The sequence below is a fragment of the Tachypleus tridentatus genome, chromosome 12 (assembly GCF_004210375.1).
Source record: "Tachypleus tridentatus isolate NWPU-2018 chromosome 12, ASM421037v1, whole genome shotgun sequence".
Classification (NCBI taxonomy): domain Eukaryota; kingdom Metazoa; phylum Arthropoda; class Merostomata; order Xiphosura; family Limulidae; genus Tachypleus; species Tachypleus tridentatus.
In genome coordinates, this window is record NC_134836.1 from 41,577,993 (window position 1) to 41,593,349 (window position 15,357).

Sequence of the window (15,357 nt, forward strand, 5' to 3'; positions counted from 1 at the left end):
ATACCCTTCCAAAACATTAAATATTTTGTAGTCAAGAAGTGTGTTATATATTTCTGTAAGAAACTTTCAACTTAGTTTAACAGTGACAATTTATGCAATATTAGGTCTTTACATCTGCTTTTATTTTCTTCAAGTATTGGTAATTAATGAAAAAAATTACACACACACACACACACACACACACATTAGCTGGAGTACCAGTCTCCAAGAAGGTAAAATAAAAACTTGTTTATAAAGAAAGCTAGAAAACTGTGCTTTATTTTTTCTTAACATAGTAAACATTAAAAGACCAATAAGAAATACATAAAGGTACCAATACTGAAAAGAAAGACATACTGTTTTCAAAACTTCTATCAATGTAAAATTAGATAGGACTCAACTACTATCATAGTAAACAATTTTATCCCCTCTTTAGCCTAATTCAAAAATATTTTATGGTTAAAAATTAAAATATATTCATATTTATGATACATAAACCTTATGAAACATTACATTTCTATACAAGTTTCCTTGTTCAATGTGATTCTGTTTTGCACTTAATTTTCTGTAAAGCTACTTGATGACCATTAGCTATGCCTAATTTTGATAAACTAAATGAAATGTAGTTAATCATCATCATCAACTGCTACCTAGAGTAAGAATGACCATCTGACCCTTCAATGTAATTAATCATTATTTTGTCAAAAAAAAAGTTTATGAAAGCTTATACTGAAAAGTAATTCATATTTCTCATTTAACTATTTCACTATACATTAATTACACAGAGTATCAATTATTTTGTCACTGAATGTTTTAATTATTAAATAGGATTATATATCAATGAGCTTTAAAATACAGTCTTCGAAAAATTATTTAGAAACCATAAAAGAAAATCTTACAGATTTCCAGTACTCTGCAATTGTACTATCTGAATCTGAACAGACTTTGCCATTACCACTGTCATTTTGACCATTAGCCAGTGTGTTGCTTCTCTGAAGAGGAGATCGACCTCTTGATTGGTTTGGAAACTGATCAGTGGGAGACTCACACACTGAAATACTGTGTCTCCGTTCAGATGTGAAGCTTTTGCTGTATTTTGCCAAATCAAGGGCCACTACAGTAAATATTTATAAATATATCAGTAGCCACATACAATTATGAATTTACTTATAAATAAAGGATAAGCATGTTTATTTGGCTTACCAAAAGGAAATAAATATATATACACACACACACACCATAAATAGGCCTCAGAGCTCAGCCCAAACATGTTCACATTCCCTTCTTCAATGATACAAGGTAAAAAGAAACTCAAACTACACATTGCAGGGGTTAATAATGCTGAATAATAACTCATTATATAAAATCCTTCTGAATATTTACAATAAAGTAAAAAAAAAAGAAATATGTTAAATATTTATTATGGCAAATTCAGCAACAAAATAATGTTTTAATATCATGTTTTTGTTTATGTTTACATGTTAATTCACTCAATAGTGAATGCTTTGCTTTTATATACTGTATTTTATGTACATTTTTCTCATGTACCCACATTCTTTACTAAATGCTAATATACACAAGTTAATCTCTTGCTATTTTCAACAATACATATTACTACAGTCTTGTCTCATCAGAGTAAGAGATAAAGATATTTAGATCCCAAGTTCCCAAATAAAATCCAGGCAGATCCAGCATTTAGAACCTCTTAAAATCTAGCAACCATAAGCAGAGAACTGAGGAGACTCCAACCTTATCTACCGTTGACTAATAAATCTGGTATGGTCACTCCTTCACATTAGTGTGAGTACAGTGGCTCAGGCATTCACAATAGGGTTCATCAGATTCTGGATTTAAATACCTTAATTTCATACTGATAAAGAATGGTTATGCTCTACCTATCTCGATCAACTGTACAGGATCCAGCATAATACTGAAAGTTCAACAAAATAGATAACCAAAGCAGTCAGTAGTATATATGCTAGATGTTAGCAGTTATCCTCATTCATTTTAGAATAGACAAAATTAAGTTATAACATCTATCTTTACTGGTAAGTTTAGTGTTTTTACATCTACTGATTATAATGTTTAGTTGCCTAATCTTTACAAAATTTCTCCCAATGATTACAGATTTGTTACTTTCAACCTGAACAGCATCAACTTATATAACACACAAGATAAGTGGTGAAGCAGCAAACATAAATTTCCGTCATTCTCTAATTTAGAGATACTGACCATATGGAGGAAGAGCAGTAAACAGCACACAGTGCATGTGCGACTACTCTGAAAAGGAAAATAGGAATGACTGTCAAAGTTATAACTTCCATAGTTAACTTCCAAACTACATCTTCCAACATTTACCATAAGTTTTGGTAAGGGTATGTAAGAGAGGTGAAGTTCTGTTGTTACTCAGTACCATGACTTGTTAGACCTACTTTTGTCCAATTTATTATAATGTTAGAAAGCAGGCAAATCACGACTTTTAGAATCTAAATAATCATTAAATGTTCTTCAAAAGGACTAACAATGGACCTAACAACATTAGTTTTTGTTGGCAACAAGATTATGATGAGAAGTTATTTAGCAGCTTCAATGTCAGTCATTATTAAACCAATCTGATAGCCTTATCTGATCATGATTTGTGTGATTGGCCAGTAATGATAAATATTTCCATATGATAACATTTTATTTGTTGATGTGCTATGAGCAGTATCCACCTATGATCCTAGGGTGTATAATATCTTTTAGTCATTCAACAGAATTGAAAACAAAAAAAAAGTTTACAATTAGAAAGTTTTTAATTTAGTTGTCTCTTTAATGTATATTTATTACTTTCAAACCATGAAAACAGTGATTCTTATGGAAAAACTTTAAGTAGCTTTTTTACAGCCTGTAAATAAAGTCTACAATTGTGCTTATTGTATTCTTGTTGTTGTAAGAAACAAGGTTGTAGGTACTTTTAGTAACCTCTATTATAAATTACACATATGAGCAAAATCCTTCTCTGTATGCACACATAATTATTGGCAATATTTTGTTAAATAGTACCACATTTATGTACATACACAAGGGTTATTGGTCAAACCCCATATTTTTGTTATTAAAAAAACATATGCTCATACAGCTATAATGCAGTTGTTTATGGCATTTAACATAATCTAAATTTATTTTTATGAAGCATAAACATTATTTGCATGCTGATTGTATTTACTTTTTATTTAACAAATTCAAACCTCCCTTAGAAATATTCTGCATATGGGCCTGATATTTTATGCTAAATCTCTGAAAAACTTTTGATTAAAAAAAAATAATAATAATTGAAAAACAACACACAAGGATTATTAGCATAGAAAAAGGATACAATTGGTTTAGCACCCATAATAAGTTAAGCACCAATATATAGTATCAGCAAACTGGGAATTATCCCAAATGACTTGTAGATGTTTAAAACTTACTTGTCTGCCATGGAGATCTTTTTCTGGGAGGTTGGGACACATTTAGTGGAAGTGACTGAGGCTGTTCTTGTGTTGGACTTGGAGGAAAATCATCTCCATCATCATCCTTCAAACATTGTGAAAAAATATTCAGTATTCACTGATTTTCTTTTACTTAAAAAATATTATTGGTCTCCTTTACAAGTTCTTTTAACACCAATAACAAACAGACATTTAACATACCCATAACAACAGCCTCAATATGATTCATATTTAAGTATTTACAATAAAAAAAGTAACAAGTATATTGGTACACAATAAAAGTATGTATTATGAAAATACGTATTCAGCTTTTAAAAAGTTTATACAGGTTTAAATATCCTTATTAATGAATTATATGCATAGTATTAAATAAAGATTGTGCAAACATAAACAGTACTGTTATATGTTAATATGGTGATTGGTTGTTATGTAACTCCTCAGAAAATGCCACAGCTCTATAAAGCCTATAAAAGTATAGGCAATGCTATTACAACTAGTGACAATTGTGATCCTGTTACGACTCCTAGGACTGAACAACTGCATGAAAAGCTTCCTTAATTTCCAAAAGAAGTAAACTTCAGAAAATTGTTTTGTCAATTATGGAACTTTGAGCAAGCTCTTACAGTTTAATCAAATAAAATAAAGTTTTGACATATCAATATGTTTGTGAGTTGTCTGTCTGTCTGTCTGTGTCTGTGCGTGCACGTGCACGCGATGAGAGTCATGGCCAATCCCTCCAGTAATTAAAGGATGCATAGTGTATTATATGCCATGTGATATTTCCAGTTTACTTGCTGCAAAAATTATGCAAAACAAAGTTAAAGGTTTGGAAATGAATTGTTTGGCAGTTTAAATTATTTCATTCAAATTACTCCTCAAACACTGAGTAAGACTGACTTAACAGAAATGACACAGTAAACAGTTGAGGAACAAAGAAACTTCTACAATTCAAATATTAATGAAGACAATGATCTAAAAAATCTGACAAAAATACAAAATATTCCCATCAGTTTGTTTGAGGAGTTAGTGAGAAGATGATTCAAGAACAGTTACTGTATCCAACAAGAAGAACTTGCCAAGTTAGTTTTATAATTAACAGCGACATTTACTGTGACATATAACAGATAGAGAATATTTTAAATACTGATCTCAGTTATCCTGTTTAATTATAAAGCTACAAATAAATATATCTATGGATTACATTCCTGTAATATTCATGAAGCTCATTAACTCGTATGCATATACAATAACTTATTGCAACGAAAAGTTCATTTGCTGTAATTCTTTTCTTTTTTTTTAACTTTCTTTTACTTTTAAACAAAACTTGGGATTTTGAATAAAGCTTTTATACAAATATTTCATATGACCTTAAGAATCTTTGTATTATATTTCACATACTTACCTGCTTTCTTGATGCATTTAATAACTCTTTGAATAAAGTTTTCCACACGCATTACCGAACCTTCTTGTAAAAACATTACTTCTCATACATATATAACATGTTGCACTGGGGAGCAAAAAGTATAAAGCACGTTCTTTATGTCAGCATCATAAAAGAGAGCTGTGTCACCGTTACTAACTCTCTCTCTCTCTCTCTGTGCGTGTCTGTCTGTCTCTCTGTGCATGTGCGTGCGTCTCTCTCTCTGTGTGTGCGTTCGTGCGTGTGTCATTAAAGCCACAGCCTTCTCTAAGAAAATAATAGGATGCATAAGTAATTATAAACCATGTCGCATTTCCTGTTTGCCTCCTGTGAATCATGATATCCAAAATAAGTATCCTGCTAGAACAAAATATTTCAAGAAGACGGACATCAGGGCTTCAAACGTGTGAAAAAGTGTCTGATAACTCATTGTTTTCTTCATTTGATATTCCACCAATCACTGGTCCTGTAAGTGCCACGGGGATGGATGTTACAAAACTGAATTTTGCATAAACATAAAATAACGGATATAAAAACTTTTTTATGATCCATACTTGAGCATGATAAGCTGAAATTTAGTCATAAATATTACACGAACGTGCAGTTCAACAGGTACGAGTTCCACAAGATATTTTGCAACTTTGATTTTTACGTTGATGAAAGAAAACATCATGATAGTGAATTCGTATTAATATATAAATGTGAACAATTCATAATATAATATCTTGTGCCAGGAATATTACACAAAAGGTTTAAAGCCAGCAAAGATGTGGACATAATGTGGAAGAATAGTAAGATACTCCAGACTGAATGTCAATATAATCAGTGATGTCGAGAAAACACTCTTGTAAAGAAATATATATGTATAAACGGCTCGTTTGGGTTGAGAAAATATTTTACGTAAATATTTCTACGTAAAATATTTTCTCAACCCAAACGAGCCGTTTTTACATATATATGAATGTCAATATAGTTTATTTCATTATGAAGGTATTAACATTTGAAGACTACCACGAGAACAAATATTCTGTGAATTTTCCAATGGCTAGTGATGTATTCTCAATTAGAGCTATGTATTAAAGAGAACAATAAATATCCACAGCATTCAAATTTGTTATACAAAAAACTAATTATAAATAATAAAACCTTCAATGATTATGTGATATTGTGGTCTTTAGGAAAATTGATTCACGTCTACTGTACATGTTTATTATATTCATAAATGTTCATTACTACTTTATTGTAGAATATATAAAAAAACAAAACAATATTATATATTAAAATCTCACAGTTTGAAGAAAAGTTTTCAGTTATATGTCAAATAACCTAAAGACGTACGTAACTTTTACATCCAACTTATAATTTAAATTGTGTAGGCAATATTGAACTGAAAATTGTAACCAAATAAAAAAATATACCAGAATTCTTTATTTTTTTATGGTTTGGTGGTAGACCAGTTATTATTGCACAAATAGATATAGTATCTGGACGTTTGAACAGTAACTGGCAAAGTCTGTTTTGTAATGCATACGTTCGATCATGCGTTCAATAGCTCTTTCCACGTAAATTCCCAGTCTTGGCACCTGTTGTCTGAGGCATCGTGCTGATTTCATTGTAAATGCTAGGACTGCCAGCTTTAAACCATGTAACATGTTAGTCTTCAACCCAAATAAATTCTCTGTCAGCTAAAGACAAGTATTAATACTTATGTATATCATAAAAGTTACTGTTATAGGTTAGTTCTTCCTCAAAGACAAGTCTTATCCCAATAAATTAACATGTGTAAAGCAAAGCCCAATGTATAATCATACAACCTGTGATGTTTTAAACAGTACAGTAACTTTTATTTATACAGAAGGTTGACGCTTCACAAGTCACGAGTAACACACTGATGGTTATAGAACTAAAAATACATATATTACCATAAAACCATGAAATCCTATATAATGACGTAGCGCACGAAGTATATATTGATGGATAAAGTAAGGTAATTGAACGACCAGCTAATCAGTAATGTTATATAATACCAGTGTCTAGTTACAAAAGATATAATTACTTAAGACCTCTAATGTTAAAAACAATTACAATCTTAAAACAACACCTACTTTAAGAGATTAAGTTTTACTTATGTTTACGAGAGATGTTCAAAGATGGAAAGTGTTTATAATTAACTATTAAAATAAATACATTGAATCCAGTGATTTCCTTTTGCAACACTTAGAAACATTGGTATATTATTAATTCTTCTTTGAAAACTATATGTGTAATGTTGACATAGTAAATTGAAATACTATTATCTAATAAATACAAGCTAAACGTTATGATGGATTTGGTTTGCTTTGTATTTAATGTAAAGCTACGAGAGCTATCTGCGCTAGCCGTCCCTAATTTAGCTAATGCAAGACAAGAGGGATGGCAGCTAGTCATCACCACCCACCGCCAACTCTTGAGCTACTCTTTTACCAACGAATAGTGGGATTGATCGTCACATTATATGTTTAGTGTGAGGGGGATTCAAACCCGCGACCCTCAAATTACGAGTCAAGTGCCTTAGCCACTTGGCCATGCTGGGCCTGACACGTAATGGAAACATGAATGTTAGTGCAATGTACGTATACAAAATATAGCATGCACAAATATACTCGAACAAAAGAAATCGAAAAAAGGGCACTTTGAATATTGCAGCCCTCTCTTTGTAGGCTTATGTTCACAAAACGGGTTATTCTGACCTCCTTTACACAGTGACGTATGCTTTTCTTTATTGTTGTTGTTTAATTAAGATATCGATTCTTTACTTTACGGCAAGTCGTGGGGTGTTTACTGCTCTTTGTTTAGGGCTTTACCGTTACAAATATCAAAACGTCATTCATTTCTTATCAGAGCTTCGTTTCAGTCTCCATTTTTTCCCGTTCAAGAAAAGCGCAGTTCTTCAACAAACGAACGATGAAAGTTAATACAACTTACATCAAAACTGGAAGAAAGCCGTAGATTTAAATCCGGTTTAATCACTCTCCGGCGAGGTTGAGGGGTGAAGTCGTCACGGCAGAGCTTCGTTCTAGAAGTTTCGACTGGTGAATAGAAAAATAACATAGTGTATTATAAGTAATTCGTTAATATATCTTCTTTCCTATTCTGCTAATGGTAAATTAATCTTGGCCGTTAGTTTAAATTATATAGCTAAATCGCATAATTAACATTTCCTGAATGATAAATTCAAGTCTTAATGCAACAATGAGAATAGCAAAACAAAATTTTGGCACAAGATTAATTACACTTAACACTGTTTCTTTATATATAATAAAACAATAATTTATTAGAACAATTCGATGTGCGATTTACACTCACGTGTGTGTAAGTGCCCCCCGCTACTACAGCGGTAAGTCTACGGATTTACAACGTTAAAATCAGGGGTTCGATTCCCCTCGGTGAGCTCAGCAGATAGCCTAATGTGGCTTTGCTATAAGAAAACACACACGCACACGTGTAAATATTTTATTAACGCAGGTATATAGTGTTAAGTGACAATAGAGTTAAAGCTTTTATAGCTGAAGTAAGTTTAAATGCTTCCCTAACTTGCTTATACAAGTTGTGAAAATGATTTAAGTATACATAAAACGCGAATATTTAAATTCATACTTAAACTGTTAGATTGAGCAAAATTTGAAGGTATCTAAGTATTATCACTATCTCAAATTTACGATTTTTTGTTTTTAAACAAAAACATTTTAAATATAATAAACAGTTATTGACTAAAATCGAAGCTCACAGAAATAATTCTACAAACTTCGATTTCTTCGGACTAATAGGTATTGCAGATAAACTTAAAATTTCGTGTACAAACAGAAAACAGACAAGTGATTTTCAACTCTGTCTTTTCACTGAATATTCTTAAAGTATTCGGTTAAAAACAGAACACAAAGAAATATCTCACCATGAGAAAATTCATCAGAAGTGTGGGCCATACTAAACACAATTGGGGGTTACCCTTCTGGTTTGAGCACGCGCTTACAATCACCTAAAGTTATAGCGTTTAAGAATAATCTTAAGTACATAATACAGAAGGTTACGGCCCTAAACTCCAAAGGCAAGAATATATTATTCGGTTTCTAAGTTACGCATGTATAAACCACTTTTCACTTGTACTGCCACGTGAAATTAGGTCAGCCGCTCAAACGCACAACAATAGTAGCGTAAACTTGATTCAATTGGGTCTCTCCACTCAAGATTTTTTTAAAATGCTAGAAATGTCCATAAAAAAACCCTAGAAAATAAGCGAGAAATCCTGTAATACGTTCTTATTTTAGCAAATCTATTCAAAATATTTTTACAACATTTCCTTTGTTTTACCGCATGTAAACCCACACAGGTAATTTGTATTATCAAATATGGAAAAGAAAAATTAAGGATATTGATGAAAAAAACAAAGCAGTATTCAAACAACTGCAAGTTAAATCGTAATTATTATCAGCTGTTTCCTGCTCTACTTTCATCGTATATACAAAAAAAACAATTGATTTTACTTTACACTAAAGAAGACAACACTTCTACAAAAATGTATATTCAGAACGGAAAAACAACCACATATTCTCTACGTAATTACATAGTGTCATACATGAAAAGGTAATTACGTTGTAAATAGTATTATCGTTAATTTTTGGAATTAGTTTCAAAGCTCTCTATGACTCAGCGGTAAGTTTGAGAACTTATAATCCCCTCAACTTTTGGTTTCGATACCCGCGGTGGATAACCCATTTTGTACTTTTACGCTTAAGAACAAACAAACTGCATTACAATAAAGTGGTTATAAACACGTGTTTGTCAGTAATGAAAGAAAGATTCTCCATTGGACTACCAATCCAAGATAAACGATCCTATCTTTTTAAAAGTATTTAAGTTCCATTAACAATGAGATGTCGGTGGCAGTGGCATTCGCTTTTACATGTTTGCACCTTTTCTTCATATAAGCATCCAGCTCAAGAACACGTGCTGGTATTTTTTCTTTTTTTATAACCAATAACTGTGGACAGCTCCTTTCAATGTTTAGAATATTAATACGTTTCATTTATCCTTTCGTTTTGTTTATTTCATAATGCTGAACAATGGTTCTGACAGTTTTGGAGAATGGAAGAGAAAATAACTGTTATTCGCTTCAGTACACCACAAAGTACCACTGGAATAGCATAAAAATATGATATGTATTCAGTAGAAGTGATCACATTAATGTTCCTGTTATCGACAATCTCAACTAAACTAGATTTATTCAATTCTTATCAATCTCATTAAGTGGCTCATCTAAAAGAGCAAGTCCTTTTGAAAATGTTAATTAAGGTTCTTGATTCTAAAAGTTTTGTATTAATTAATAGCAAACCTGAGACCATTTTCAGTGTAATTTACATGACTGGTAAAAGTAATCGTTCAATTATGCATTTATTGTAATGCTTATATTTTCAGAGTATCACATTTTGATAAACATACTTGGTCCCTTGGATACCGCCCCCCGCAAATACATACCGCAAAACGCTCCATACGCAAGACGAGCACAACTACTTTGCTTCAAACTTTGTGCCATAACATACTAAACAGCATATAGTTCGTACACTGCTACCTATAATCTATTTTTAAAATGTCTTAATCAATAACAACAAACTTCACGAAAATAAAGCCACATCCAATGAAAGTACCATACAATTAATTAACCCTTTCACCTTGAGTAGGTTGAAGTGCACATGTCACAACCTTTCGCAGAGTTACTTTCAAAATTTAACTATATTGTTATGATTGTATATGAATAAACGCATAATCAGAACATAGATAATAAATCAGTGTTTAAAATTACTGAAATATTAAGGCCTTAATTTCAAGGTCCGAGTATAAAAAAAACTGTCCTTTTTCACTATGTTTTACACTTCTTTAATTTAACGTACATTACTTATTGTAATATTTTCATGGTTCAGGCAGTGTATAAGTTACATAGTTTTCAATCTTATTCAGTTACAAAAGAATAAAATAGAATGTTAGACCTCACTTGCCACGCCCATCTGACACACCCTCTCTTTCAGAACTTACCAATACATCTCTCCGATATTTAACACATGATTTGTAACCAACAGAAAGCCAATATATAATACGTCATTTGGTAGAAAAAAATAATGTTGCTGTCAGTACAGAGAACCATCTATTTTCCTTCCAGTTCAAACATATCAACGAACTTAGCTGAATGTTTAATGGATTTTGTCGCACAGTTAGAAAGTTAGAAAAATTGTAATAGTTATGCAACATTGTTTCCTTCTTGTATTATTCAGTGTTCTTTGATGCATTAACTTTAATTCAATAGAAATAATTTAATGCTGTTGTACAATTAGTATAAATTGTAATGGAAATTTCATTCACAGTCAAGAACAAAAACAAAAAAGACCAAGGTTAGTACTTTATTTCCTTGATTTTCATATGTTCTTTATTTAGTATCATAAAAGTAATTAAAATGTAAATATTGAAAGTTTATAGGTTAGCTAAAATAAAATAAACAATGAAATAAAATTTTTTATGAGGTACCTTTGCATGTAGTCCATGCGTTATATAATTCGATATTGTAATATAAGCTGCAAGTTCATCACGTAATTTGCAATTTATATGGCGCGAATAGTGATTAGACATGGTTCAAAAGGTAATAAGACAATACAATTTAAATATAAATAGATGTATACTGTTACAAGTTTTAAGCTACTTAAGATAAACTATTCTAGTTTTCTGTACAAGCTAAAGTTATTCCAGAAAGAAAACAGAGGAAATTTATAATTATTTCCTAATTTTTATGGTGGTTACGAGGTCGGTCAAATGAAAAACCCTCATGTAGAGTAAGGGTAAAGAAACGACAAGATAAAATGTAGTTGTTTTTTCTGGAAAGGAAAGAAAAATATTTCGGTGGTTTGAGGAGTTATACAAATATTTCAAATTTTCAGATGAAAATAAGTATTTTTAATAGTATCATGAAAATTACTTTGCACCCATAAAGGGAAACAACATGTAGTGTAAATTGTAAATGAAGTTTTCATAAAACATCGACACGCTTTTATTTCACTTGCAGAATATGTATATTGTATATCAAGTTTGTTTGTTTTATTATTGGCAGTGAAGTTGATTTTTCCTTTTTTTGAGTTTATTAAGTTCTACCAATGGGACCCTTGAAAATCTCGCCGGGGCTCTTAAAAAAAGTTGATAGCCCAGGACCCTTCACAGTAGGATCTTAATGAAAACACTGGAATACTGAGTCGATCCATCACACAAATTAATAAACATCATGAAATGGATCGGGTATTGAATTTGAAAGCCTGATTAGACAACCTAAATATGGTTGGCTGGTTGACGTTTTAAGGCGCAAAGAAACTAGGCTATCTGCGCCAAACAAACGATAAAAGATTTAAAATAAAGTATAATTCAAGGGTGTGTCGAGTGGCAAAGACAACGTGGGCACATGCTGATTGACCAGCAGTGTCATCCCTCCATACGCTCGTCCATCACACAACCTGTCATTTCTATACAAATAAACTTGCTGAAAGGTGACTGCATCGACAGGTTTCAGAATTTTTCTGTAAGGAAAGACACACGTGATAATAGAAATAAATCAGTGCCTTGATATCATCTAAATTAGAAAAGAAACCCCGACAGTCTCACTATATCGTTGTGGCCATTTTTAGTTACGTGGAAGAGAACTGGGCAGAGAGTCCTTCTGTTTTCGACCACGCCTATTCTCTTTATTATTTTTATTGGAAGGATGTCTATCGACCTACATGAATCCTGCCCTGGGTTGAGTGGGTAGGTCTTTGTCATTAGAAGAAAATTCCAGCGACTGAGAGCGTGAACGAATAATCGTTCTGCATCTCGGACTAGAGAAGCATATGGAGTCGAGGAAACGCCAGAACCCAGAACCAAAGGAATTGGATCGTGGAAGCCACTAGAAGTGATGGGGATAGAGATGGGAGTGGACGTTGAATCATCTACTCTCTTAATCATGGATAGCAAAATACTCGAGGTGACTTGAAAATTACTCTGTTGGAAGCATAAAGAGATCTGTCTGCACTCCAACTGTAGCAGTGCAATGGAGTGCAGCAGCACATGCCCGAGATGGAGTGGGGGACTAGTTTTTGAGCTTCTGGATAAGAGATATTATTTACACTTTTCAAACATTGTACTTCCTCCTTTTTCACCAACTTAGGGAAAGAATGAAAGTACGAGAGTTGTGAACAACTACAATTGACACAGTGTGGTTCATACTCGCACTGGTATACGTCGTGGTCTTTGCCACCACGACAAGCACATGTTAAAGATCCATGAAAAGAGGTATTTGAATGTCCAAATCTCTGACACTGAAAACATCGGAGAGAGTTTAAAATATATGGCCCAACCTTAAAATTTAAGTATCCTGCTTTGATAGTGGCAAGTACATGGTGATGTGAACGTCAAAATAATTACATTTGTAGGTAACATTATTCCGTCTTTGCGAGTGGAGATACGACGCACCGCCTTGGCTGGAGAAACCACCGAGGATCTCCGACTATGGAATGTTCTTTAAATCCCTCTCAACTATGGATTCTTCCAGATGAATTAAAGTTGCATGGGAAATAACCTCAATGGGTATATCCCTAATGTTCTTCGAATTCTGGATGAGTTTAGTATGTTGTGGTGAAGATGTTTCCATCAAAATGTCTACAGATTGTAACTTCCTTACTCACTTGGGAGAGCCAGCAAGCTTTTTTGAATAAAAAGGGAGATATTTGGCCCAAGAATTTCTCGGATAATGAATGCACGATTAGAAATATAGGTAGAGAATTTGACTGTAACTGTACAAAAGAGTCGTCCACGCATGGTCGTTTTCCGATAATCTGTTTTTTCTCAATGTCTTTATTTTGTTCATGGATGGGATTATCCATTATAAAGGGAATACATTTCAGTGTCCACTGTCCCCACCCACCATGGAGCTCTACGAGAGGACGCACTACACTACCAAACAAGGACACTGCAGCACTATACCCAAACATCAAATCAGACACAATGTCCACAACACCTGTTGGGAACGTCCAACATTGGTACTTGGTTGACCCTAGCCCAAGTAGACTAGCCGATTGACCCTGAGTAGTCAATCCAAGGCCGCCCGTCTACAGGAATTCAAGGCCAAAGTGGGGTACTGTGGTTGGACCACTCAAACACGAGGATTCTCTCCCCCCCTTCCCAAGTCGACACGCACGGCAAACACGTGGGTGGATGTTTAGATATCAGTGGAGGTAAACTGAAAGTACAGAACTTTCTCTGGGAGGTTCCCTCACTACGTACAGAAATCCACACCCAAATGAAAATGCTCTCCACGCAGAAGTCCTCAGAACCAAATTTTAAACTAATGGGCCTAGAGTAGGCCTTACTAGGTAAGGAAGAAGTTGAACAAACAAAATAGGAAGACAAGTAAATTGAGAAAACGAAGATCCCCAAGCCGGAAGAAATGCAGATGACTGGGTCCCCATTTTAATATTAAAATTAAGATACAACCAATCCAATTATATATATTTTATCATATTTAATTTGGATGGTTTAATCCTATTCTTGGTGTGTAAATTGGTTTATGTTCCGTAACTATAATGCATAACTGACTGATTTCACCTTTTTTGTCATCCTTATTAAAAATGTCTTCTGACACCTATTTAAAATATAAATTCGCGGTCTGGAAAGCTGTTATTAGTGAAAATGTCTATTGAATATTAATAATATTGAAAAAGTAAGTGTTCATGCAAGGTTATGTACTTTCTTTGTATATCTAGCTTTATTTATACTCTACGTAACTCAAAAGATACAATATTTATTACATATTGACTACGATAAGTATTTAAAGCCAACTAAGTTTAACTCGTTCTGCACAAACTTATATGACGTACATATGTGCTTAAAAACCATAGAAACAGTAGGAACTCATCTCACACATACAGTGACAAAATAATCAGACATTATCTTTTTGTACATGTAGAATTTTTGTACATAGCTGCACAACAACCACCTTCACATGCAATCCATAAATTTCAGCTGCCAGATTAAGAGAAAGGTCGCGAGTTAACAGCACCCACAGCTAACTCTTGTTGACAAAAAAGTGGGATTTAACTATCAGTCTTAGAATGCACCCACGTCCCTAAACGTTTGTAAAGCCTTTCTGAATGAAAAAACCCGCAAATTCTAGGAGTCACACACAGTACAAGTAAGCCATTTACTAGCCGCATTCAGCCCATTTTTGTTTTATGTTCGTCATTCCATAACTGAAACATTAAACAGTATGCAGCTGAATTATAAGTAGAAAACAATGCTTATGTAATAAGCATATACTCTAGCCGCGACTCGCAAAACATTTGTCGTAGTTTAAAAGTTTATCGCTGGAATTTTCACGCACAACATTTGAAAGCTATACATCCTTCTAGGTATTACGTATTAGATCAACAAAAGTGGTGCATT

General features: G+C 33.0%; 1 protein-coding gene across 3 annotated transcripts in view; it reads right to left on the reverse strand.

Annotated features, from left to right (window-relative positions):
* The window catches only part of LOC143233130 (protein spire homolog 1-like), a 125,083-nt gene that overhangs the window by 14,794 nt on the left and 94,932 nt on the right, over positions 1 to 15,357 (reverse strand). For all 3 annotated transcript variants that reach the window (XM_076469061.1, XM_076469062.1, XM_076469063.1), the window contains 3 exons: positions 7,837 to 7,940; positions 3,432 to 3,537; positions 879 to 1,093 (listed from right to left, as the gene is read on the reverse strand). In XM_076469061.1, coding sequence (XP_076325176.1) covers positions 879 to 1,093; positions 3,432 to 3,537; positions 7,837 to 7,940 — 425 coding nt within the window. The remainder of the gene's footprint in view (positions 1 to 878; positions 1,094 to 3,431; positions 3,538 to 7,836; positions 7,941 to 15,357) is intronic.